At 49.6% G+C, this 26,442-nt stretch overlaps 1 protein-coding gene across 1 annotated transcript in view; it reads right to left on the bottom strand.

Annotated features, from left to right (window-relative positions):
- The window catches only part of PAX5 (paired box 5), a 189,506-nt gene extending 163,459 nt beyond the window's left edge, over positions 1-26,047 (bottom strand). Inside the window, exons 1-3 of the mRNA XM_039234751.1 lie at positions 25,910-26,047; positions 12,368-12,533; positions 6,009-6,206 (exon numbers count right to left, since the gene is read on the bottom strand). Coding sequence (XP_039090682.1) covers positions 6,009-6,206; positions 12,368-12,533; positions 25,910-25,955 — 410 coding nt within the window. The 5' untranslated portion in view covers positions 25,956-26,047. The remainder of the gene's footprint in view (positions 1-6,008; positions 6,207-12,367; positions 12,534-25,909) is intronic.
- Positions 26,048-26,442: the final 395 nt, after the last annotated feature.

The following is a 26,442-nucleotide window of genomic DNA, read 5'->3' as shown; positions in this document are numbered from 1 at the left end:
TGTATGTCACCTTTTCCAGGGATACGTGTGCGTTTGTCTACAAAGATATAGCTCAATGTGAATATCTGGCTATACCAGATATAAATATAGTTTATCTATATTATGGTTTATGTATATATAAACATGGTAAAATATATGAGAACTATTTCCCTTTACTTCCAGCACAAAGTCCTAACTTTAAAAAAATTCTTTTAATGTTTATTTATTTTTTTAATTTTTAAAAATGTTTTATTTATTTCTGAGAGAGAGAGAGACAGCGTGAGCAGGGGAGAGGCAGAGAGAGAGGGAGACACAGAATCCGAAGCAGGCTCCAGGCTCTGGGCTAGCTGTCAGCACAGAGCCCGACGCGGGGCTCGAACCCACGAACTGTGAGATCATGATCTGAGCTGAAGTCGGACGTTTAACCGACTGAGCCACCCAGGCACCCCTAACGTTTATTTATTTTTGAGAGAGAGAAAGAGACAGAGAGAGAATGAGCAGGGTAGGGGCAGGGAGGGAGGGAGACACAGAATCCAAAGTAGGCTCCAGGCTCCGAGCTATCAGCACAGAGCCCGACGTAAGGCTCAAACCCATCAACCATGAGATTGTGACCTGAGCCGAAGTCGGATGCTTAACTAACTGAACCACCCAGGCGCCCCATAAAGTCCTAACTTTTCGTATTGCCTGGCCATTGAGTTTGTACCTAGGCAGAGCAAAGAAAATTATGTTTTCCTTATTTTCTTTTTAAAATACTTATAAATCATTTGGTAAAACATTATTAATTGTTATAAGTCACTGAGAGGCCACTACAGCATAGTGATTAAAACCACAGGCTCCAGAATCAGACCACTAGAGTCTGAATCCCAGTTTTCCAATTTACCAGCTACATGACCTTGAGTAAATTAATTAACCCCTCTGTGCATCGGTTTCTTCATCTGCAGAATGGGACTAAGAATCATTCCGACGTCATAGGGTTATTACGAGAATGCAACTAATTAATTAGTTAGAATAGCAGCTATTGCATAGTAAGCTTGCTATAAATGTTAGCTGTTATCTTCAGAAAGATTAAAGACGAGCTTCAACCTTAAAAGGTTCATCTTTTCCACAAATGCCTTAAAAACACATGAGATCCCCTTGGGAACTGGGGAGGGCAAAGTAGCCAACCCCACACCCTATTTTAGGGCTGTAGAGGAACTGTCCTTTATAGGCGAGACCAGAATTGTAGGGAACCGTCCAAAGCTGTCCCCAGGGATAGAGATTTTGCCCATCTGCTTGCAGCAGCTGCCAAAAAAAAAAAAAAAAGAACAAAGAGCATTATCTTCCATTGAGAAGAAATGGTAGTGGGAAGAATAAGACTAATTGAATCACAGCAATTCTAAAAAAATTTAAAATTAACAAGCAGTCGTCAAGACGTGTCACAATAAGAGTCACACTGGACCTTTTCTAAACTGGAGACAGTCTGGCTAACTGGCAGTTAATACTAAAGGGTTTTGCCTTTACTTCGCTGGGCCTGAGCATGATCCTGGGAGCCATGTGAACATCCTAGACGGTCCAGCAGGAAAGGGAACTCAACAATCCACCAATTCCCGCAAATGAGGAAACCAAAGCCCAGAGTGCTCGAGTGACTTGCTCAGGGTCACGCAGCAGGTCAGCCCAGACTCTCAGCTCCTGTGCTCGAGCAATTTCTTTTGAACCACATTCAAAGGAAGTGGTCCCTCATCTAAATATTTCCTATAGGAGACATAAAATCTATTTGGATTCCAAATCCATTTAGAAACTGAGGCGCTAAACTCCAAGGGTTTCAGGTATTACAGGCATTTGTAAGGATCCTATTTCAACATCACCCTCCCTTCTTTGAAAGGCTGGGTCTTCTCACACACATATCCCTCCGTCCCCGCCCCCCATACACCAGTACATTGAAGAAGAAAATCATGATGCCTTTAAAAAGGAAATAGGAAGACAGAGCTGAAGATAGACCCACATCTACCACACTGATCAAACTGCCATTGGTGCAGTAAGAATCTTGGGCCATCGGCTGTGCTAAGAATCCAAAACCAAGGTTCCAACTGGACCATGCTGGGAGAGGGCCCACAGTTGACACCCAGGCCAGTGGAGAAGAAAGAGCGGAACCGGTAAACAGTCTCAGAAGTCTTGCGGCCCAAGTTCAGATTAGGAGTAGAGTTTACAAACTGTCATCCCCAGTCCACATCGATTCCTGAATGAGTTTTTTGGGGGTTTTTTGTTTTTTTTTTTAGGCCTGCACAGTCATTTGTTTTTATTTGAACTAGTTGCCAATATTTGTAAGGTGGGAGCTTTTAGATAAATACATGGATGTGTAGCTTCCCTTGAAAAAGCCAAACACCTAGCAATACTAATCCCACGTTCTCACATGACAACAACCAACTGTTGCTAAGCGGAACTGTCCTTCTAACTGGGAATGCCATTCACAGTCCCCACCGCTTGGCCCCTGATTTAGAGCCCCGGGACTGGAACAGAAGGAAGGCTCCATTCCATCAGCTTCCATCAGGTCTTGGACAGTCACCTCCCACTGGCGTTCAGGCTGGATTCTAAAACTCCTTGGTGCAGGTCGTGCAGCACCCCCAGCCCTTTTTTGTCCTTAGGAAGCCACATAAACATGATGGCTTGTGTCCCAGCAAACCTCCCACAGGCTCAGCAGAACAGGTTTGGTGTCACTGAACTCCGTGTCAGTCACGGGTTCCCAGGTTGCTCTCCCAGAAGACGGCAGGAAGGCATATACTTGTAGGGGTGGAGAGTGGAGACGATGCTGTGGACACCAGAAGAGCTACAAATCCAGCCACCACTCCCTCCTTCGCTGTGTGAAACAGGGGACTAGTGAGAAGTCGCCCAGGGGCCAGAAGAGGAATCTGAGGACACTCTTACATCATGACATTTGCAAGACAGTTATTTCGAAACTGCTGTTTGAACACAGCTTTGGAGAGCAGCTTTGCCTTCATATGGAAAATAAAACTGCACGCAGAGATGGCTCGGGCTTTTTTGGGCAGGGTTGGGGGGATGGGCACCAACAGTGTCCCCGTTCATCTGCATTGCTGGGTTGGTTGGTCACAGACACAAAGAGCTCTGAGTGAAGCGTGCAGTTAAGGAGCCAGAGTGTGCCCCCGGAGAAGAGCCCCCAGGGGGTGCCGGAGAGGGCTGTGGGCACAGGCAGAGCTGCAGACAGGCAGCAAAGCACACAGGCTGCAAGGTGCGTGGCCATGGAGGAGGAATGACCGTTTTACTCCTCCTCGCCTCTCTTCTCTCAGCCCCTCAGCTCTGTCACTGGTAGAGTCCTACGGGACAATGGTGGAAAGAGCCAGGCATTCTTCTTACTAACATCAGGGGAGCCTACTCCCAGCTCTACCTCAAAATCATCATTCCTCGGCGTTCCGCTTCCGGGCCTCAGTTTCTATACCTGCCACAGAACAGAGATAAGCCTCGAGGGCTGTAGGAGACCACAGAAGTGAAAAGGCCTCAGAGGCACAGCCACTGCTGCGGACAGACACAGGAGCCCGAGGCTGGCCACGGGCCCCGCAACTCGCAAGCAGCCACCCAGCGCAACTCGAGGCACAAAGCACCAGCTGGTCTGTGGCTTCCCTAGACACTCGTGCAAGTACCTCCTTACACCCCCAACACTCCGTCAGGCCACTGTGCTCTTTCTACCTCATATGTTCCTTTCCAGCAACTTACATTTTGACTTAAACAGACTTATCTTATGAGGCAATACTGTAAATGGGAGGGATAGTTCATAAAGTTCACACTCACTGGTTTGGTGTTCCGGTTATATTTTTCTAAAATACATTAAAAGAAATTTGTCATGAGACCGTTTTCATCCTTGTATTACAGACGATATAAGCTGGAGCCCCGCAAATGAGTTATGCTTGTCCTGTAAGGCGTTTATTTTTCACTGAAATTCGTTGCCACCGTTTAATAATATGGAGATTTTGGGGCACCTGGGTGGCCCAGTCAGTAAAGCATCCGACTCTTGATTTTGGCTCCTGTCATGATCTCGTGGCTGTGAGACTGAGTCCCGTGTTGGGCTCTGCGCTGACAGCACAGACTCTGGTTGGGATTCTCTCTCTCCCCCTCTCTCTGCCCATCCCCTGCTCATGGGTTCACGCACTCGCATGCGCACACATGCTCTGCCTCCAAATAAATAAATAATCTTTAAAAAAAATCCTGGAGGCATTCAGCTGGACCCGAGAAGCACCCACCCCTTAAGTAATGCTTGTGCTGTCTGGTTTGCCACAGACCCCACCTTTCCCTATCACCTCATACCTAGCCTTCTTCACTTGTTAACGTTACTGCGGGCCAACAGCAGGCATTAGGAGTTTAGGACCCCCACAGGCAACCCGAAGTTATCTGTCAAACCACCGATTACACATATACTCTACATTGGGAAGTCCGCAGGCCCCCAAAGCCCAACCATGGGTTTGGTGGAGGGTCTTCTGTACAGCAGGCTTCCACTCCCTCATTGCTATAGGCACTGTATGCCTTACCCCACACGGGGGCTTCTGGGGACTTGTGAAAAAGTCATGTTGCCCTGTGTGATGGTAATCCTGCAATGAGCCAGAAGTAAGGGACTCCGAAAGCACACTGGAGCCCCCTGTAACCCAGAAGAACAGAAGTTATTCCCCCCACTCCAAACCCACCACAATAGTTGCTCTCTCCTCAGCTAATCTGGGCTGACCACAATTCTCATGCGTGCCTGAATCCCATCCTGGACAAGGAGGCCTTCTGAACACAGACCATGAGACAGTGTGCCTGGGTGCTCGGTACCTTGCATGATGTCAGGCCCAAGGTAAAGATTTGCTGAGAGAAAGAAAACAGGCTCTTGGCTCATAAAACAGCAGGTCTCAAAACACCAACACATGCACGCACACTGATTCTGTGCATTCAAGTCGTCACAGAAGGAACAACCATCAAGCCCAGAAGGGATCTCAGAGACATTCTAGTCTGACCCTCTCTTTCTGCCAGAGGGTGAGGGGTCTGCTGTGCCTGGACAGGCTCTGCACAGACAAGGGTAGGGTGTGACCTTGGAGAAATGGGGACCGTTCAAGTTTTCAGTCAGCTGGTTTCTCTTTTCCTTGTGGAGTTTAGAGAACAAGCATTTCTGTTTACCTCACAACTTCATCCTTGACGTCTATAGGCTTAACGGAGTTGAGACTTCCGCCATTTACAATAGAAAAATTTCTGTCAGGAATTTTTTGCAGCTCTGAATATCTATTAGATATCCATTAGATATCCATTAGATATATCCTGGATCAGACTTCAAAGAAGGTGCCGTTGTGGCTCCCAGGAAGATCCCATGCCTGGTACTCACGGTATTTCTCTGGTTCTTTCTCTCCAAGGGTGAGACTGAGAGCAATTGGAGAGAAGGCATCTCCCTGAGTCCACAGCATCTTAGTGTCCTGGACGTCACTCTTCGAGATCACTGACCTACATGAGGACCACCAAGATTCTGGGCTCTCAAAGAGAGGAAGAGCTTTGTCGGGGTCACACTTGGCATTTGTGGCAGAGCTGGGACAAGGAACCAAATCTCCCAACTTCAAGTCCAGGCTCTGCGCTCCACCTCCGCCCAGACTGGAGGCAGGGATTTTCTTCCTGGGAAGCTCTGATTTATATGAGCCGGTGCTGAGACCCTGAGCATGGGCTTACAAGGAAGTGACATTTGTGAAGGCCTAATCAGGACACTTTGCTGCTAACTGTCCCACACACAGAGGCGGTGGTAAAGGGAGAGTGATAGAAATCACGCTGGGCTCTGAAGACTCTCAAGCAGCCTGGGTACTGATGTGGCCTTCTCTCCCTGAGCCTAGGACCCTTGCCTACTTTGGAAAGATAAGAAGGGCAATATAGAGAGACCAGTCTAGCCCCAACAGTACCCCTCTTGTCCGATAACCCCTAATGGGTCTTGATGAATAGAGAGACCAGATTTTTAGGAAAAGCACTCACAGAGCCTCCAGGATACCCACCCACCCCCAGATCCCTAGCCCCCCCAGGCACCAGCCCCTCACCTGTTGATGGAACTGACACTGGGCACCGTGTCATTGTCACACACCCGTTCTGCCAGCAGCCGGTCCCTGATCTCCCAGGCAAACATGGTGGGATTTTGGCGTTTATACTCGGCAATTTTTTCCACCACTTTGGGCGTGGCGACCTTTGGTTTGGATCCTCCAATTACACCAGGCTTGATGCTCCCCGTCTCATAATACCTAGGACCCAAGCAGAAAGGAGCTTAGCCGTGAGGAACCAGCAAAATGGATGTTTGCAACAAAATAGCTACTCTGTCCAGAACACATCCAGATCTCTGCTGTCTAATTCAGCAGCCAGTAGCCTAGCCATATGGGGCTTTGGAACATCCGAAATATGGCTCATTTGAATTGAGGTGTACTGGAAGCATAAAATACACACAAGATCGTCAAAACTTAGTACAAAAACAAGAACATAAAATATCTCGTTAATAAGTTTTATACTGGTTATATACTGAAACGATCACATTTTTCCATATACTGGGTTAAATAAAATATATAAAATCAATTACACTTGTTCATTTTCCCTTCCCTAATATGCTACCAGAAAATTTTTAATTTCAAACATGGTTCATGTTATATTTCTATTGGACAGTGCTGGTCCAGATGCCACGCAATAATTAGTTAATTAACTCTATCACAGTTATCTACCACTTTACAGTTTACAGAAAACTTTCAAGTCAGCTTTCCCCTTTGATCCCCACCACAGTTTTAAAGCACATAAATATTTCGAATGAATGAATGAATAAGTGAATGAACAGGTCCCCATCTATAGGTATAAAACAGAGATTCATGGAGGTCAAAAGGCTTGCCCAGAGTCACACAAGATCCAATGACCAAATCAGGACAGTGGCCTGGCCTCCTGAGCTAAAATTTCCCCCAGAAAATTGACTTGTGCCTTTAATTTACCAGTACTCACATCCCCTAGCCGATTCCATCTGCATTCTGCGAAACTGTCCCCTAAAATGCAACTTTTTTTGCCAGAAGATTAAAATGACAACCCTAGCCTAAAATTAAAAGAAATGCTGGATTCCAGGGGCGCCTGGGTGGCTTAGTCGGTTAAGCGTCCGACTTTCGCTTAGGTCATGATCTCGCGGTTCGTGGGTTCGAGCCCCGCGTCGGGCTCTGTGCTGACTGCCAGCTCAGAGCCTGGAGCCTGTTTCAGATTCTGTGTCTCCCTCTCTCTCTGACCCTCCCCTGCTCACGCTGTCTCTCTCTCTCTCTTTCCTAGAAATAAATAAAAAAATATTAAAAAAAAAAAAAAGAAATGCTGTTAATTCCAGAATTAACTGGGAATATATGTTATATATAAGTCAAAACCCAAGCAATCAAAAAAATAGATAAATAAATAAAAACCACAAGTCACTGCAGTTCTTTCAAAGACCTCCCCTGAGGTAAATCGCTGTTTCTAAGGACATTTCCATGCTATCAGCTCTTCCTCGTTAACACAAATAGGATGTCAGGGTTTTACAGTAAAACCGAGACCGGGAAGAAGAGTGCCGTGAAAGACCATTTCAGGGGGAAAAAATTACTTGATTCCTTTTCTGAATCTGAGCCTTTACTGGATGTCTCTCATTATTTACAGAGGAATTCTTGACTTCCTCTTGCAAAGGAGATTATCTTGTAGTTGGAAATTTTTTAGCTGGGGAGACATTTAGAACTGACTGGTAATTTTTTTTTTTTTTTAAAGTAAATTCTATGCCCAATGTGGCCTGGAACTCACGACCCTGAGATCAAGAGTTGCATGCTCTACTGACTAAGCCAGCCATGCAGCCCAATGATTGGTAAGTTTTCAACCTAAAGAGTTTATAATAGGGGCGCCTGGGAGGCTTAGTCGGTTAAGCTTCAGACTTTCGCTTAGATCATGATCTCACGGTTCGTGGGTTCGAGCCCCGCGTCGGGCTCTGTGCTGACTGCCAGCTCAGAGCCTGGAACCTGTTTCAGTCTGTGACTCCCTCTCTCTCTGACCCTCCTCTGCTCACACTGTCTCTCTCTCTCTCTCCTAGAAATAAATAAAACATTTAAAAATAAATAAAGAGTTTATAATAGGTAAAGAGAAGAGGTGATTCTCCCATGGGACGGGTAGGAAGTGTTACCCAAGACCCAATGACTAGTCACATTTAAAGAGATGCTGAGGGGCACCTGGTGGCTCAGTCAGTTAAGCTTCCAACTTCAGCTCAGGCCATGACCTCATGGTTCACAAGTTCAAGTCCCACATCTGGCTCTGTGCTGACAGCTCAGAGCCTGGAGCCTGCTTCAGATTCTGTCTCTGTCTCTGTCTCTGTCTCTGTCTCTCTCTCTCTCTCTCTCTCTCACACACACACACACACACACGCAGAAATAAATAAACATTAAAAAAATAAAAGAAAGAGATGCTGAAATTCTCAGCCTGGGGAAATCTAGTTAGGGCCAACCTAGTGGACATTCTAGAAACATGAAATAATTTGAGAGCAGTGATGTGGATGTGGAAACTCTGTTTTTCAGTGAGAAAAGTGGGTCATGTTCAAATTTGGACAATAAGGCAAAATTCAACCTATCCTTCCCCCTTCTGTAATTACCGAAAAATTGTTATTAGTCACAAACAGGCTTTAAGAGACATCCAAGAAAACATTATTTTGCCAGAAGTTTAGAAAGGCAGCTAAATCAAGGCACATGGCAATTTCTGCAGCTTCCAATTATCCTTCCAATTTTACAATAAAAAGCCATTTGTTACTATCAACACAATAACTCATTATTTAGCACAGGGCTCCAAAATTTACAGAGCTCTGCCCCAAATTATCTTGATCTTCACGTCAATCCTAAGGGGCCAGCGGGGGTTTTATGGAGGGGAAACTGTTGATTAGAATAAGTGCCTTGCTCAACTGCCTTCTGGAAGTTAGAGGCGGTCCCAGCTCTCACCCGACTCTGACGTTCTTCCCACTAGAGCAAACCTCAGCTTTGATGGCGAAAATTAAAATGATAATGGTGGTGATGATCCCAGGCAATTGTAGGAAGCTCTACTGTTTACCAGGCATTTCACAGACCTCTTTTCACTCACTCACTCCTCGCTGGGCACCTGTTAAGACAGGCACTGGCTTGGGGCAGAGGTTACAGACGCAAGGACAACCCTCGCTGGAATACTCAAACTGTATCTATCATTCGAATGAGGCTGCAGTGTTCCCGCCGCAGCTGAGAGAGCAGAGGGGGCGGCAGCATCTGGGACCCCCCGCCCAGCCCACCTGAGCAGTGCCAACCATAGCTGCTTGGTCTTTACACGAGAGGTCTCTGTCTGCCTTCTGACTGACGCATCAGCGAGGCCCTTAGAAGGCAGTCCTGGCACCCCAGGGGAAACCCCAACTGGCAACGGTATCAAGTGAGGAATCAGACGGAAGAGCTGCTCTTTCATCTCAGCAAAACAGCCATGCCGCCTTTTGGCTCACACACGACAGACAAACGGCAGCCACCAACACAGTGTAGGTCCATGCGAAGAACATCAGTTTGGGAGTAAAGAGGTGGGCGTGTTAGCCAAGGGCTCTGTGTGACCTTGGCCAAATCACTTAGCGTCTCTGGGCCTCCATGTGACGCCATTTGTATAATAAATAAGGGGAGGATGTTTACCCTGCCTGCCTCACAGGACACAGGCAGAAATGCAGAATGGTTAAGAAAAAGCTTTGCAAAACATAAAGAGCACGCGTTGCGGATTAAATCCTCTGAGTGTTTATTACTGTGTAACATACCACCCAATTCCAAATGGTCTGAACCTCCCAGCCAGGCTCCAGTGAAAGAAGACAAGAGCCAGGCTTTCTGGGTGGATTTAAATGGGCCTCACATGCCACTAGGCTGTGCCTCTCCAGCCCCTCCTGTGCCTCGAGCTCTGTGGACTGAATGCCCACACTGCTGGCAGATCGCCACCTTCCCAAGATGACGGGGGTCTCTGCCTGCCTCATCGTGCACCCTCTGAAAACCACGGCCACAACGCACAACACATTGTCTATAATCTTTCGCTCCGAGTACGCCCATCAAATTCTTCGGTGACCAAAAAAAGAAAAAAAAAAGTGAGTAGATGGAATAGCCCCAGTTCAGAAATTCCCAGTCACACTGTTTTCGGGCTGAACTTGTTTCTTAAAAGGCAGTTCTAATTAGAGTGACATTTTGTCCACTGTGGTTCTTAGTTATGAAAATAATGAGCTATGAAATTCCAATTTATTGTTGACAACTTAAACGGCCAGGCACCAGAGCGGCGCATAACTTCCGAGTGCCACTCTACCTAGTGACAAATCTATTCTGGGCCTCTGGAGACTGCCGGCTGGGCCTGGGAAGGTCCTTGGCCCCTTTGGTCTCCAGGGGAGATTTGGAGGGGCTCCCAGGCACCAGAACATGAGGACCGGCATCTGGACATCCCCTCTGAGAAGGGCTCGGCATCTTGCCCTGAGAAGATTTCAAATAGCAAGCAAAATGTCGGCCCAGCCAAGATGTCTCAGCAAAAACAAAGGAAGGGCCTTCTTTTTTTCTCTCTCCCTCAGTGCAATGAAGAGGCTTCCCAAGAAGATAGCTAAGATCCACTCGACTCTCGAAGTCTGACCCTGAGATAATCTCAAATATTTCTTTCCTCTCTCTTTCTCTCTCTCTTGTGTCTTGTCTCATTTCCCTATTTCTCTCTCTCTCTTTAAAACCAACCATTCTCTTTTCTCTTCATTTCCCTCTCCTCTGTTTTCCTTCTTTCCTTCTCACTCCCAATCCTCCTGCCGAAAACCACCATCTAACAAGAGCATCATGCTAATGTCCAGCCTTCTCCCTTGAACTCTGGCTGGTGCTCATTTGCTGCTGAGCGTTGACCAGGAGTGGAGCCCAGAGCCTCTTTGGCGGAGGGGACAGGAGGTGGGCAGGGGATAAGGAATTCACACAAGGATCAAGGTCCCCAAAGGGGACGCCAGACCCCTGGCCTTGAAACCTCTTCCTTTGGCCTCCAGCAAGGCTCCCCAAGGTTAGAAACTTGTTCCTTCCATCTGAAAGAATGTCTTAAATTCCAGCAGAGGAAAGGGAGAGAGCAAGCAAAATAGTCACAACGTCACTGACACACTTCAAAGTATTTCGTTTCTATTCAGGCATCTGTTCTCAAATCATAATGCAAGCTACAACCAAGGTTGTTTTCTGACCCAGGGAGAAAAGTCCTGAGAGAGCTCTACACGGCTAAACCTGAGGATACTCGTGGCTGCCAGGACCTCTAACAACTTCACAAACTCCGAAACAAGCCTGTGGCTTTGTCTTTGCGGTATGGTGAGGTGCTGAGGGTCTAAGAATCCTTGAGGCCTCTTCCCAGTCTGAGTATTGACTAGCTGGATGGACCTGGGTCAGTCACAGTCACTTGGCCTCTGTAGATTTGCTTCTTTATCTCAAAACATGCTTCCCTCTACCAACCGGGCTGAGGCTCTCCCGAGAAAACAAATAAGAGTGCTCAAAGGCTGGGCTCTCCAGCCCTCTGGGAGCATTCGCATTGTTAGTATTTTGCCTGCAGCAAATCGACGGGTCAAGTGGCAACTTTCAAATGTCAGATTTGAGAGTTAGCGTTGGAGTTTTTTTCCTCTAATATACACTTTACGATGCTTGTCATACAAAGGAAACACAACGTACGGAAGGAAAACACTACAACCCAACATAATAAGACTAGTCGGTGGTAACCAAAAACTAAAAATGACAGCTGACTTTTAAAAATGGAATGGGCTTTTTGAAGACATTAAAATGAAACATTGAACTCTGATAACGTGATTTTATAACTTGTGGGTTTTCCACCCAGCCCTGCTCAGGCCCCAGGCTCACCTAACATGGGCAGGGGAAATTCCCAAGAACCTCTTATTCTTGGGTTCTTTGGAATAAATCACCAGGCTTTCAGAAAGCATGTCATTCCTCCTGATTGAGTCAACCCATTCCACGTGTCACTTGAAACAGGGGTTTCCCAGGACTACTTTGAATTGACTGGGCGCCTGGGTGGCTCAGTCGGTTAAGCATCCAACTTCGGCTCAGGTCATGATCTCACGGTTTGTGGGTTTGAGCCCCGCGTTGGGCTCTGTGCTGACAGCTCAAAGCCTAGAGCCTGCTTCAGATTCTGTGTCTGCCTCTCTCTCTGCCTATCTCCCACTGGTGCTCTATTTCTCTCTCACTAATAAACAAACATAAAAAGATTTATTTTTACAAAAAGGACTACTTTGAACTGAATGGCTTGAGCTTTGCAAACTCTTAAGTATTAGGCATGTGGGTGAAGCGCCACCATGATTTTCAATATGACACCCGCACATTGCACAGCTATGGGGTCATGTTTTAAGTTGTTATTTGAAAAATCAAGGGAAGCCTGCAGCTTCTGTCTTTACCTGCCAAGAATTTTGCTGACACAACCATGGCTGACTCGAAGCTGCCTTGAGATGTCACAGGGCCTGACACCTTGATGAGCAAGTTCCACTATCCTTTGGCGGACGACGTCCGGGAGTGGCCGTCCATTCACAAAAACCCCCCCAAGCTGATTTACGCCTCCATGTCCTGAAACAGATCAAAAACAAAAGGAGAGGGAAAGGGTGGTTAGAACCAGTCACATAGGAGTAGAAGCGTGTTGCAAGCACCCAGAGCCCGTCTGATCAGGAATGGCCGCAGGCTGGAGATCTTGAGCCTGGAGTCCGATCGTGCAGGTTTCAGAAGCACCTCAGATTGCTTTTTAAAATTAACCTTTGCCTTTGTCCATCTTCAGCCAGTCGGTCGGGCTATTGATAACAAGCATCTCCATCTTTCAATTGCTGCCATTTGCCTTGTAATTTTTTGTTAACAATGGAATGTGCAAAAGACCTCAATCTATACTAGAGACATAACTTATCACATGCATGATGCTGAGGTCTAAGAAAGATCCTGGGGAGAAAATGTTTGAGAGTACATCAAATTTAAAGAGATTTTTAAAAATGTAACTCTTTTCCTTTTAGCAAATATCTGTATAAGTGGAAGGGACTACTCCAATAAATCTAGATCTCAGTGGGGGGGGGGGAATGGGTTTTGGTTTTTTTAAATCAGCAATCTGATTCAAGGGCTAAGGATTAAAAAAAAAATTAAATAGTGTCTTCAGAGTACAGAAACAAAACCCAACCACTGCCTTGATAAAAATCTTTTCTTTAACAAGATGGGGCTCATCCCTCAGTAAAGGCAAAAAATAAACAAAAAAGGTGAGGCTGACATGCAGACTGTACCCACAGAGCACACAAAAGAAATGGGTCAGAGGATCACATTCCACTCTGCCACATCAGGATTTGTTATAAAGGAGTATCCTTGGAATTTCTGAAGTGTTTTGCAGTTGACAAGCAGCTTTAAGTTGGTTCAGGGGAAATAAAGAAGCTGGAGAAGGCTTCTGAGTCCCAGGTTTTACAAGGGCTCTGAGACGAATTTTAAGTAAAAGGAGTCCAGAAAAGTGTCTCCTCCACACAATAAGCTCCCTTCTCCTACACCAAAGTCCATCTGGAGGGAAACAGGAATCCAAGTAAATGAATGGCAATACCAGTAAACACACAGTGATCCAGTATAGCATCATTGTACATAACATCCAGTATATAACATCATTGACTTTGTAGGTGTTAATCAGCCACTAACTGACATCACTGAGGACAGTCAAAAGCCAAAAGCCATTTTATCAATGCTGCTGGTAGCTCAGAGACCAAGGATGGGGAAATCTCTGTCTAAACTGGGACTTGGCTGGGACTAGACTCTACCAGGGAAGCTAAAGCATCTCAGATGTCACACACACACACACACACACACACACACACACACACACACTTTCTCTCTCTCTCTCTCCAACTCTAAAACATAAAATAGCCACCTCATTTCAGCAATCTCCCCCCAGCACTCAGTTACTATCTAAGTTCATGAACAACATCTGAAATAAAAGGGGAGGAAACACTCATAACATGACCTATTTCCTAAAAACTGCCAAAGCTATTCACTGAAGTTTCCCATGAAGGTCCTAACTGAATATTTCCCAAATTTCCAAGCTCAGGCTGATTTCAAGGAAAAACATTATTTTATAGGTAATGACAGTACCTAATTCTAATACTTAGCTGAATTTCTCTCTCATTTTTGAAATGAGTTTTCATCGGTTTTGATTGTTCTAAAACACCCCAGACATAAGAAAAAGGCAAACCATCCCCAACCGGATTTTGCAGTTAGAAACAAAACTGCGTAGTTCACCTAAAGCAGAAAGATTGCGGCCACCCCTAGTCAAGGGCCTTAAGAAGGCTTTGTTCTGGGGTTGGGAGTATCTAATAAAAAAGGATTGTACAGATCTTTAAAGAACAGGCTGACCTGAAGAAGAAAGTAAATTCAAAATTGGTACAAGCCCACCTGAGAGAATAAAAAGGAAGCTAAAAGCATCCAGCGCACTTTTGAAACAACCTATAGTCCAGGCATCGTGACCCATTTGCAATCGCTTGTTCCCTATGCTACTGGTAATATAAACTTTCTGCCCAAAATGCAGTGGCAACCTTCAGAAGACTTAAATTCCAAGAGCAGTCCTGCGGGACATTTGTGAGCTTTTGGGACCGTTTGCACCAGGGAAAAACCCCAAGGGTCGGACACTCTAGGTGACAGCAGGTTCCCAAACTCTCTACTTTTGACCACAAAGACAAGGCTACCAATGTTCTTCTAAAGTCTGATCCAAGAACCACACCTGACCCCAGACTCAGGATGACCTTGGAGCCCCCTATCTCCCTCAACTTCCAGTAAAGACTCCCACACTCACTTGGGTGAGCCCTTTCTGCCTCAGGCACAGTCCTATCCAATAGAGAGCATTTCAAGGGTGGTGGGGAGGTAATTTACCTCCTCTGAGAAGGCAATGTCTCCCATTTACCCTGAGATTAGAAAGAAGTAAAACCAGAAGCCTGAGAGAGGGACGCAGGATGGGGAAAGAAGAGAGGAAAAGCAAGGGGAAGGATGCAATGCATAGGAACTAAATGAAACAGACAGCAAGGACAGAGAGCCCAGAAGGGAAGCCTCAGGTTAGAAAGGCAGAAGAAGAGAAAAAAGAATGGATCGGCTAGTAGAAGCAACGAAAAGAAAGGTGAGTGTGGTGTACAGTGGGAGGCAAGAAGACCAGAAGAGAAAATGGAAGAAGTCCAGTAAAGGGGCATCTGGAAGACAGAGGACTTCTGTGGAGAGTAATCTTTGTTTTCTGGGACCACGGCTCCTGTCTTGCATCTCCTCAGAGAACCCAAGTCCCAGCCTCTACTTCCTATGGACTCCAGCTGGGTGAGGGTTCATCTCCTGGGGGTGGGGGGGGTGCATGTTCTCAGCTACACTCCTCAAGGCCAAGTAGAATTTTCACAGAGCCTGGCACAGAGACAGATGCAAACAAATCAAGGCAAAGACCAGGAAACAGACACATAGATACTGCCCCCATAGGGCAGGCTAAGCAGGGCTTGGAGGAGGGTGAGGGGAGAAGGGTTGAAGATACCCCTGAGGCCTTTGTGGCTCTGGGCTGGAAGGGCTGGCCTCCACATGCTCCTTAGGCCCTGATAAGGACACACTACCCACCAGGGACCCTCTCCAACTCCTGAAGACCACAGCTGGGTAAGGGGGCCTGGGGAGAGGGTCTGCTGACTCAGCCCAAAGACTGAACTCCAGAACCCCACAGGGTTATTGAAATTCCTCCTAGTGGCACCAGAGAGGATAAATGAAGGGACACACAGAATGCAAACAGGGACACAGGGAAAGAGGAGGGATGAAATTTCCTTAACAGGTTCTAACCAACAGACAGGCGCTGACACAGATGGACAGTCGGATCATGGGTACGGATATAGTTAAACCAGAGAGAGGGAGTGCCTTGCATATGTGTGTGCTCACTCAGACAGGACACTACCCTCTCTCTGGAATCTGGAGTCCCTCCCTCTCCCCTTCCATGAATCCAAGAATACCCAAGAACCGCCTCCAGCTCTGCCCATGTAAACTTCTTGTTAGTCCTTTTGTCTGCCTGGCTTCAATCGTCATATTCTGTAAAATGGGTGTAGCAGAGGGTTTAGATGACACTCAGGTAGGAGAATGGGCATGAAAGTGCTTTATAACTGAAAACCATAGCTGGGGGAAGGAAACATCTGGGCAACAATGGTGGGAGGCCATTGTGATGAAAAGGATGAGCCCTAGAATAGGGAGTAGGGGCAAGAGAACACAGAAGCCAATTTCCCAGCAGTGCCTTGCCCTCCCCCAATACCACCTCCCCACAGAAGATGTCTCACTCCACCGGGAATGGGGGCCTGGGGGGGTGTAGGGGGGAAAGCTGACCAGGGCCAGGAAGGAAGAAGATGAAATGGGACTTGGTCTGAGTCCCTACTACACCAGTGACCTTTCAGGATCTACTTGTGCACCCCCCTCAATAGCCAACAAATCGGGCCCCAGGGTGGGCCTACAGTGTACAAGCAAATAGCTTTAGATGTCAGAACCAAAGCACTTCCAGAGAAGCTGCCTCTGAAAGCTAGGCTGGCTAGGTAGGGCCCAGCCCCCCACCATGCTGCCGGGAAGATTGAAAATGGGAGGAGAGAGCACTTCTCGAGGAGGGGGCAGATGAAGGAAGGGACAAGGAGGGACAGAGACACTGGCATTTTCCAGCGTAACCCGTTTAACCTGAAAGGAGCCTCCTTCTCCACCCTCATGCACAAGCCAGGAGACCACTGGTTCTGATGCTATCTCCCCAAGGGCCGACTTGACTCCTGGGGCTCCCAGCTCTGCACAGGAGGCAGTGGGAGTCTGTGAATTCTGGCTGGTGAGGAGAGAAGTACAGGCATCAACCCTCCCCATTTTGTTCCCCAATCCCCCCTTAGCTGAGCTAAAGGTTTGTCCACCTCTCAGAGTATTGACCCCAACTCATTTGTTCTCTCGCTCGCTCTGCAAGAACAGATCCTCCCCAGAGCATGGCTCAAGTCTGCGCCGGAGACTGCTGCCAGGGGCGCTGGGGTCACCATGGACTAGAAACCGTTTTGGCACAGGCCCCAAATGGTGAGGAATCGTTTGGGGTAGGACCCGTGCAAATGGCTTCTGTGCGCAAATCTCCTCACTGCTTTGGTGGATTACCTTGCACTCGGGAAATTGACACAAAGAGAAACTGACCTGCCCGCAACCAGCCCCTGACGCTTATATCAGCATTTCCCTGCTTACCAGTGCCGAAACCGACAAATTCGCCTGGGAAGCCTGCCTTCTCTCCAGCCGGGTCTATGCTGCCTTTGTTAAATAGGGGACTCACGGCTGAGTAAGCAGGATCGTGGGCTGTCTGAAGGAAACCTGGCTTGGGTAAGCTCGCAGTCCGGAGCAACTCCCTGACCTGCCGCCCGTGGGGACTCAAGCAGAGTACCCTTGCTAGATGCCGCCAAAGCCCTGCGCCTTGCTCCGGCCCAGCTTTGCAGCGAGCAGAAGGGAAATACGATTCGTTCCACTTGGAATTTCCTTGAAATCTCCGAATCTAATCCAGCATTAACTCACCGTGAGAGAAGCGCTCATCTCACAGGAGGCTCTGCTAAAGGGTGAACTGGCAGATCCCGATGGGTCAGGCAGCAGGTCGGCCTTACCTGTGCCCAGAATGACCCTTCCCGTCTCCTACACAAGCCACGTCTTTCAGAAGGGGGGGGGGGGAAGGGCGCCTGTTATGACTAACCGATTTCTTGATTTTTTTAAGGGGTGAAGCCATCATGAGGCAAGTGTCCTAAAGAGAAGGACTTGATAGTGTCTTTAAGGGTCTCTGTATGAACCGGCAGCTTCTAAGCTCAGCTGAGGGAATGCCACTTTGTTGATTTTTCTTGATTTTTCAAATCCCACTCCTCAACTCCACGGTGCCTTTAGAGCTCTGGACATGGCTTCCTTGCTTACTTCTCAGCGTTTTTTCCCACACATACAAGCACACAGGCGCTGGCTGAGGCCCCAAATTCCCTCCAAGCCTCAGTCCGGATGATGCCCCACGGCTGAAAAAGGCGCCACCGGGGGTTGGAGTGTGAGGCGCCGTCTGAGACTTAGGTTGACCTTTCCTACAACTTCGTGCCCTCCAACTAGCCAGGCCTGGAGCCCTCTTCAGGTGCGAGCCAGGATTCTCTGAACATGCTGGGATGTTGCTGCCCAAGCCCCTGGAGAGGCTGCAGCTCGCTGCCTACCCTATGCGTTGCTGGAGGCGGGATTCCCGGTGCCCAGTGCCGGGGTCTGGGCCGGACAGCCAGGCGCGTTGTTCACATGCCCTGCCTGGGAGCACTGCACTTTGCCAACTTGATTGCGCTGCTACAGAAGTCCGGAGTCCTCCCAGCCCTGGTACCTGCCCTGCGGTCGGGCACACCCAACCCCGTCCCGGCCGGAGAGTGAGAGAAGCGAGCTCGACGCCTACTTACTATGCATGGATGCAAACGGGTCGTGCTTACAGTGTATTTCCATCGGGGCGCTCCAGACTGCAGGCCGGCCCACGCCGCCGCCTCCCGGCGCCAAGGGGCTGCCCAGCGCGGCTAGGGAGCCGCGCCGCCAGGCCGGGTACTGTGCGGTCTGGGTTCGGAAAACGCTGCTGGAGCCTCCGGGCCTCTCTCAGAGCCTCTCCGCTGGAGATCGCCGAGAGCTGCGCCTGCCGGCGGGAAACGGCGCTAGTGCCGTCCGGCTGGGAGCGGGGCGCCCAAGTCCTGGTGGCTTCCCTCCCGGGCTGGCTCAGGCAGCGGCTGCGGACCCGGGCCGGAGGAGCTGAGGCCAAGGAGCCGGCAGCTTCGGGGGCATAGCGTAGGGGCCCGTCTCCGGGACGGCAAAGAGCCCCCGGCCTCCGGTAGGAGCGGCTTTGAGGAGGCCTTCGGGACACACGGCCCTTGGCTTCACTTAGGGGGCAGCGAGGCCCGCGGACTGCCAGGCTGGTTCCGCGGCCTCGCTGCCTCTGGAGTCTCTCCTCGACCCCTCGGTCTCCACCGGATCTTTTCTCTGCTTCTCTGAGTCTCTGGGGCTCGGAGTTGCAGCCCCGGCCTCTCTCTACTCGGCTCTCCGACGTCTCAGACGAAGTTGCAAAGAACTTCCTCTCTGGCGGCGCTGGGGCCCCGGCGGGTTCGGAGACGCTTCCGTCACTGACGTTGGGGCCGTGACTCCTCAGTCCCCAGGAGCTTGCAGCCCTCACACCCCCGGACCTTCTGCCTTCAAAGTTCCTCCGGCCCCCGATGCTCCCCCATCGCTGGAACCAGGAATGGGGACAACAGCGACAGTCTCCTCTTCGCCTGAGTATCTGCCTCACGCCCACCAACTCTTCGAGCCCCGCTGCCCCTCTCTCAGGGGTCTGGTTCCACTGTTTTTCAGTTGCCTCTTCCGGGACGGCCGCCGCGCCTGCCCCCGGCGTGAAGCGAGGGAACGAGAGAGCGGAAGGTCCCCTCGACCAAGGCTGCTGGGACTGCCGGTGCTGAGATCGAGCCGCTGTCGGCTTTGACTGCCCGCGCTGCCACCGCCGCTGCCGCCGCCGGCGCTAGCCCTCCGCCTGCTCGGCGCGCACAGTGCGCCACCGCGCCGCCCCGGAGCCGCTTTCAGGACCCGCTGCGTGTGGACAGCGCCGCCCGGGGCTCAGCCTCCCTCCGGGCGGGGGCGAGGCGGGGGCAGACCTGCCAATCACACTTCATCAAGCCAATCAGAGCTGTGGCAGCCGGCCCTGGCCTGAGACACCGTCCTATTGGCTAAGCAACCGGCGGGCTCCGCCTGATTAGCGGATACCTGGGCAATAGGAGAGAATGGGGGGCGGGGCCCAGGCGGCGGCGCCACGTTCATTGACAAACGCGCGGGGCGAAGGCCTAGCGGAGCGCGGATGGGGGGAGGGGTAAGGGGATCTACACAGGGCCTGGAGAGTCGCGCCGAAGATCCCGCGGGAGCCTGACCTCCCCGCCGCGGCGATGGGACCTTAGAATGCCCTGAGAGACTGGGGCAGCCAAAGTGCGGATAGGGAGGTGAACAGTGAGGGTGGAAGAATTGTCTCCTGAAAACCTATTTGGAGGAAAAATCGGAGCGCTACAGAGATTCGGTTTTCAATCTAAGCACCACCAGATAGATTCGCAATAGACTCGTAGTGTGCACACATCTACCCTGTTCTGAGCTCAGTTTCTTCATCTGTAAAATGGGTAGAGTTGGCTTACCTAGTTTTTAATGGAGGCTGTTCCAGAGGAAAGATTTCACAATTTTAAACATTTCAAGCACCTACTAAAGCCGCTGCCGCCGCCTGTCCACCTCCCTCCCCCATTTTACCCCTCAGTACACCCCAATTCTGAGCTAACAGACAGGCAGAGACGTTGAGGGGAAAGAAATCCCACACCCCTTTAAAGTTAGTAATCAGGGTGCTCCTGGAAGAGAAGACTAATTGAGGCTTTGGACCAAGTTGTCCAAGCACCGAGCCCTGAGCCTTTACCCCTTCAGACCAAGAGCTGCCAGACGCTTTGGGGGCTAGTGATGCACAGCTGAAGGCTTCTTGTTTCCAGGGGTAATACTGCATCTGACGTAAGGCTTCTTGGGAAGTAAACGAAGCCAGTTGTGTTAGTCCAGTGCTAATGAGGGTCCCTGAAGCAGGCAGGTGGGCAGGCGAGTTCTATCTGCAAGGGCGGTGCTACCCTTGCAGGGGTGCTACCAGGCTGCTGTAGAGAAAACTCTTCCTTCCCTCTTCCGAGGAATTTCTTGTTGCTTTTAAGACAAAATGGGTGCATTTCTAGCAGAGTCTCCTGGTCCAGAAAACCACAATAAAAGGAATGGGCTTTGAAAAGGAAGCATGTGACAGCCACTCTACACCCAGTAGGCAATGGCAAAAACACTGAAGATTCCAGGCTCAGCAGCTCATGGGCGTGGTCCCAAGACCCACCATTTGTAATTCACAAGTAATGATCCTCTAATATTAAACATAAGCCCACCAGATAAAGGGCTCTGAGATACCTTCTCCAGCGGTGGGCTTATAAGGAAGACAGAGCACAGGTTGACCCTGAGAGAAATCCTGGTTCATTCTCTGCCTCAGTCTCCCTTCTCTCTACCTCTGCCCCACTTCCCTACACTGTGTTGGCCCTCAGTCTCACCTTCTGTTACTGTCCCAGACACAGCTGCCCTTAACCGGTAGATAAGTTTCCGGTGCTGACACCATCCCCACCCCCTCCAGGGCACAGCTGCGCAAAACGGCCCCAAGCGGCCTCTTGGGGCCCAGAAGGGCTGCAGTGTGCATTGGGGTGGAGTGGCTGCGTTGTCTCTCTTTTGTCTGGAACCGTGCAGGTCTAGATTCTCGCCACCTCCCCACCGTCCCTCTCCCGCCTGCTCAAACCCAACACCCATCTCGGAGCAGAGCAGGGTGATCAAAAAAGCAGAGAGGAACTACGCATCCTGGTTCCTATGTTCTTTCCACCTGGTGGCTCAAGGTGGATAAAAAACTGGCTAAAAATCGAAGTGGTGGCTCAGCGTTCCCACTGGAGAGGCAGGAGTATGGGGATGCCCTGAGGGACACTTATAGTCCCACTCATTGAGTTCAGGCCTAGAACCTCAACTTCTAAAGTCTTAGGGCTCTGAGGCTTTGCTTTCCCCATTTTTCAGATGCGTAACCTGAGGCTGAGGAGGGACTTGTCCAAGGTCACATAGGAAGTCTAAAGTAGAGGAAAAGTTATGAAGTGGGAACCTCTTTCTCAGAAGAGCCTTTCCAGAAACACTCTTGGGATAGCAGGCAGTTTGAGGGTGAAGTGAAGGGGTGTATGCTGCCAAATCAAAAACCCCAGTTAGGATAATGCCGGCACAAACCAGTTTTCTTCCCAATACCTGTGCAGCTTGGATAGAATCCTTGGAGTACTGCCGGAGAGGGATGGAACCGCAGATATTAACTGAACAGGAATAGCTTGGACTCCCACTTCACACAGAGGTGTGCTGGTTCAGGACAGGCTTTCGTTGGGCTGCCTAATTTGTTGGGCGACAGGTGCCCATAAGAGAGGGAGTTTCCCTTTGGGTGGGGGTTATTCACCATCTCCAAGGCAGTCATCTTCTAGGAACTTCTAATGCCAAGAGGCACCACCAGACCTGACATTCTGGCCACCTAGCCCAGCCTTACAGGCCACCAAACGACGGCCCTGAGAAGTTACACAACTAATCCAAGATTATACAGCGATTCCATGTTGGAGCTGGGCTTCAGCGCCACAGTCCTGTCTCCAAGGGCTCATGAGCCCACAAGTCTGAGTGAGACCAGCAATGAGAGATGGACTAGACTAGCAGGGAGTTGGTCTCAGCGGTGGCACTGAATGAGGTCGGGACTCGCACTGAATGAGGTTGGGACTCACTGTGAGCAACAGTCACGGGGTTACATTCTGCCAACCGCACAACTTTGAGCAGGGCCCAGTGCTAAGCACTGGAGGCAGGAGACTGGGAAAGGAAACCATCAGGGAAGAAACTCAATTTATGGAAGTCGAATTGCCTTTGAAAGTTCTGCTATTGAAAGAAAGACCATTGAGAATTTATGAGAGGCCAAAATACCTTCAGAGGAACGTCCACCTAGATTCTCAGCCAGCAACCTGCCCTTGCTCAGACACACTCCCTCCCTTCCTCCCCTTTCTCATGGCCGGTTAGCCCCTCCTGCCACGCTTCGGCATCTGGGGGTTGGGTCAGCTAAAGGGCTCTAGGGGCTTGAAATCCACTTCTCCAGCCTATCTCTCTGCCCTTGCTTGAGGCAAAGGGAGGCCTACAGAGCTCAGATTAGTTGCTCAGTTTGGGAGAGTCAAAGACGCACGCTGCCGCTGCCATCGCTGTCCTAACTCATTAGGTCCTCTCTCTCTAACCCTCATTTTATTTTATTTTTATTTTTTAGTAATCTCTATACCCAGCATGGGGCTCCGACTCATGACCGTGAGATCAAGACCCCAGAGATCAAGAATCACATGCTCTTCCAACTGAGGCAGCCAGCCAACCCCTTCCCCCACTCTAATCCTCATTTTAAAAGTATCAAAGAGAGAAAGCAACTGACCCAGGTTACATAGCTAGTGGAGGCAGAGCGGATTCCTGTGTGACTCCGACATCTGGATCAGGGTCTTCCTGTAGGAATCACTAAAGTATGTGAAAAATAGAATTTAACAAAAATTTTCAAGAACCACGTAAACTGCCTTTGTCAGGGTTTGTTATCACTACCAGTACACCCTGAAGGCCAGGGGTTCTGGGACTACCTTTGTCTCTCCCCAAGACTTTAGGCTACAGGTCCCTTCTCCTAAGGCTCAGCTTCCCTATGTATCTGATGGAAAGAAGAAGCCCTGAGATGAGGCCTCCCAAAGTTGTGAAAGATGAAGATCCATGGCTAGGGAGTATTATTATCATTCCACCACGTTCATCCCAGAGCTAGGGTCCTAGATGCCAATGCCCAGACAGTGCTCCGCCTCTTCTGGCCTGCTTCGCCTTGGACTCCTTAAGCTAGCTTGGCCAACAGTAGTTTTTCTCCAAGGGGGGGCCTTGGAGGATGGGGCTCTATCTCCTCTCCCAGCAAGAATGAAAAGTCTAAGGGCAGAGAAGTCACCTTTCAGTCCTACTCCTTGTAGCATTTCTTATAGCACCTACTCCGTACTTCTTGCTGTATGATGTCAGACAAGTCCCTGCCCCTCTCTGGACGTCAGGTTTTCCTTTTGCATACCACAATGAAGAGGCTAGACAGAGGGTCCTTAGGTGGCTCCCTGCTCAAGGCTGACCTCACCTGATCTTGGAATTAGAACTAAAAGGGCATATACACCTTCCCCATTGTACGGATGGGGAAACTGAAGTCGAGAGAAGGAATGGAATACAGTTGGAAGGAAGGAAAAGGAAGTCAAGTGGCCCATAAAAGGCCTTGAAGTTGAGATGGGAGAAGCCCACACAAATCCCTTAGAACCAGATGAGATGCCCCCAGCCTGGCCAGCCTCTCAGCTCTTTCCTCTCCCCGCTACGCCCCCCTCCCCCCCCCCCCCCCCCCCCCCCCCCCCCCCCCCGCTGGAGACCAGGCTGGTGCAGACAAGCGGAAGTGCAGTGTCACCTGAGATGTCCACCATAGCCGGGAAGCGGCCCTTACTCCAGCCCAAAGGAGAAGATGGGGTGTGGCTCTCTAGATTTTAAAACTCAGGCCAGACTAGGGACCCCCCAGCCCCACCCAGGGCTGCCTCACTGAGGAATGAAATGCTTTATTGATTAAACGATTATTCAGGCGATTGAACTAATCAAAGAGCCCATCGACCGCCCTGAATTACATTCTTGGTAGACTGCTTGTAGGGAGAGGCTGCCTTGCCAGCCACCTAGACCCTCCCCCGGAGCCTCACGTGCCTCTGACCCATTCCCAACATACACAGAACACCTAGTCCTCATTCGGACTTAGGGGACTTTCAGAGTCCTACCTTCCGCGGACCCCAGGGGGGAAGGAGGAAGGGGATGGAGCAGAGGAGTTTTCCAGATTCCCTTCCTTTCACCTTCACCCTTTCATTCCCCACCTCTTAGATTTCTGTTCTCACTTCTCCTGTTACAATGTTGGAAGCCTATGAATGCCCAGGGAGTTGCCTGGGGTTACAGTTTAAGTCCACCACTCTCTCTCTATGCTTTTTTGCCCTATTTAGCGCTGTAGTGGAGGAAGGGCCTCAAAGATCCAGGAAGAAAATGGAAATAGAATTCAGCAGTGTGTTTGGGTGGGGGGTTAGTACACTTAGCCTAATGAGTAAAAGAGGCTCCAGGCACCAGCATTAACCTGAGGGCAAACTGAGGGCTCCTGCTGCCTGCCACTTTCTCTGAGACATAAACTCACTCTGCTACCACTGCCTGGGCCTGTGGGTGGCACACCAAGCCCTGTGCCAGGAAGGCCCATGTTAATACAGGCACCAGAGTTGGAAGCCCAGGCTCGGCACACATGTCCACCCACTTGGGCTCTCCTCCACTGGAGCAGCACCCACAAGATAAAACCTGAGCACAAAGCGTGCGCACACACACACACACACACCATTGTCAAAGGCTTATCTAGGTGAAAGTGAAGGCAGGCTGGAGGTCCCTAGAAATGTCACAACTAGCCTATAGGTTGCCAGCTGTCACCTGCCAAGGTTGTGCCTGCCACAGTAGACACTTTCATACAAGTGGTAGACTCAACAGTGCCCACAGAGTGAAGCAGTGCACACCACACACCCAGGGATTGCACTGCCTGATATCACGCCTCCACTCCTGGTTCTCCCAACCTTATGTGACCAACGCCCGACAATCCACAGACTTAGCACAACAGACCCCCACTGCCCTAGATCCGTTCCTGTACCTCCAGGCAGACGCTCTTGGGTACATTGGCATGTACACAGGGAACAGCTGTTGACATCCAAAAATGGAGGATTCAGTGTAACCACCTCATTCTCACTGCCAAAAGCACTTGGGATATGACAGGTAAACACAGATCCTTGAAGGAGTAGATGTACCCTGAGACACTTCTCCAAATTACATACACTCCACTCATAGACACACATTTTGGATATGCAGAGTACAGCACTCAGAAATATCCACTCATAAACATGACTAACACCCATTAATATAAGGATACACATGCACACAGGCACATAAATTCTTGGGCACACAGACATTTTGAAAATACATATACAGGGACATACAAACTCAGGACACCCATGCACACTCTGAGCCCCTGTGCAAACACACAGACCCAAAGGAACTTTCAGACCCCCAGATGGATAGACCCACATAAACATTCAGAAACAGAGGAAAAACACAAACTCACAGATACTTGGACAGATGCAGAAGCGTGTGAACAAATCGGTGAAAAGACATACAAACGCGCCGCAGACAGACACGCAGTCAATCCCTGAGAAAACGCGGCGCCCTCCCTCCCCCAGGGCCGACGTGCGTGCGGACCGGCCGGCTGGGTCCCGGGGTTAGCGTGCCTGGAGCCCGGGTCGCAGTCCTACCTGTTCTGCCAGTCCGAGGAGTCGGGTAATTTTTCTCTAAATCCATTTTGATTTTCCAAAACTTGATGAAGTGGACAAGGGGGAAAGTTTCCACTTTTTTTGTGTGTGCTTCTTTTTCTTTCTTTTTTCCTTTTTTTCTCTTCCTTTTTTCCCTTTTCTTTTTTTTCTTTCTCTTTTTTTCTTTTCCTTTTTTTTTTTTTTTTTTTTTTTTTTTTTTTTTTTTTTTTTTTTTTTTTTTTTTGGTGCCAGGGGCCGCTCACAGGTCGGAATAATTCAAGCCTTCCGCTCCCCCGCCGAGCTGGGGTAGCTGATCACTGAGCTGAAACTAAACGTTTTAGGTGGAAAAAAAGCGTCCGAAGGCACCGTGAAATGATTAAGGAACTAAAGAGCTTCTCGCCATGTGAGATCATGTCCTGTTCTCGCCAACATCACAAGATGTCCCCAGACACGCCGCGCCCCCAGCGTGCCGCCCCGCACGGCCGGCCCCGAACAGGGAAAGGGTGTCCGCGCTGCGCCCCCGGGCCTGCTCAGCG

Source organism: Hyaena hyaena, unplaced genomic scaffold (genome assembly GCF_003009895.1).
Source record: "Hyaena hyaena isolate Hyena2069 unplaced genomic scaffold, ASM300989v1 scaffold_93, whole genome shotgun sequence".
Taxonomy (NCBI): Eukaryota; Metazoa; Chordata; class Mammalia; order Carnivora; family Hyaenidae; genus Hyaena; species Hyaena hyaena.
Note: the sequence above shows the minus strand (reverse complement) of the source record. Positions and strands in the feature narration are given on the sequence as shown.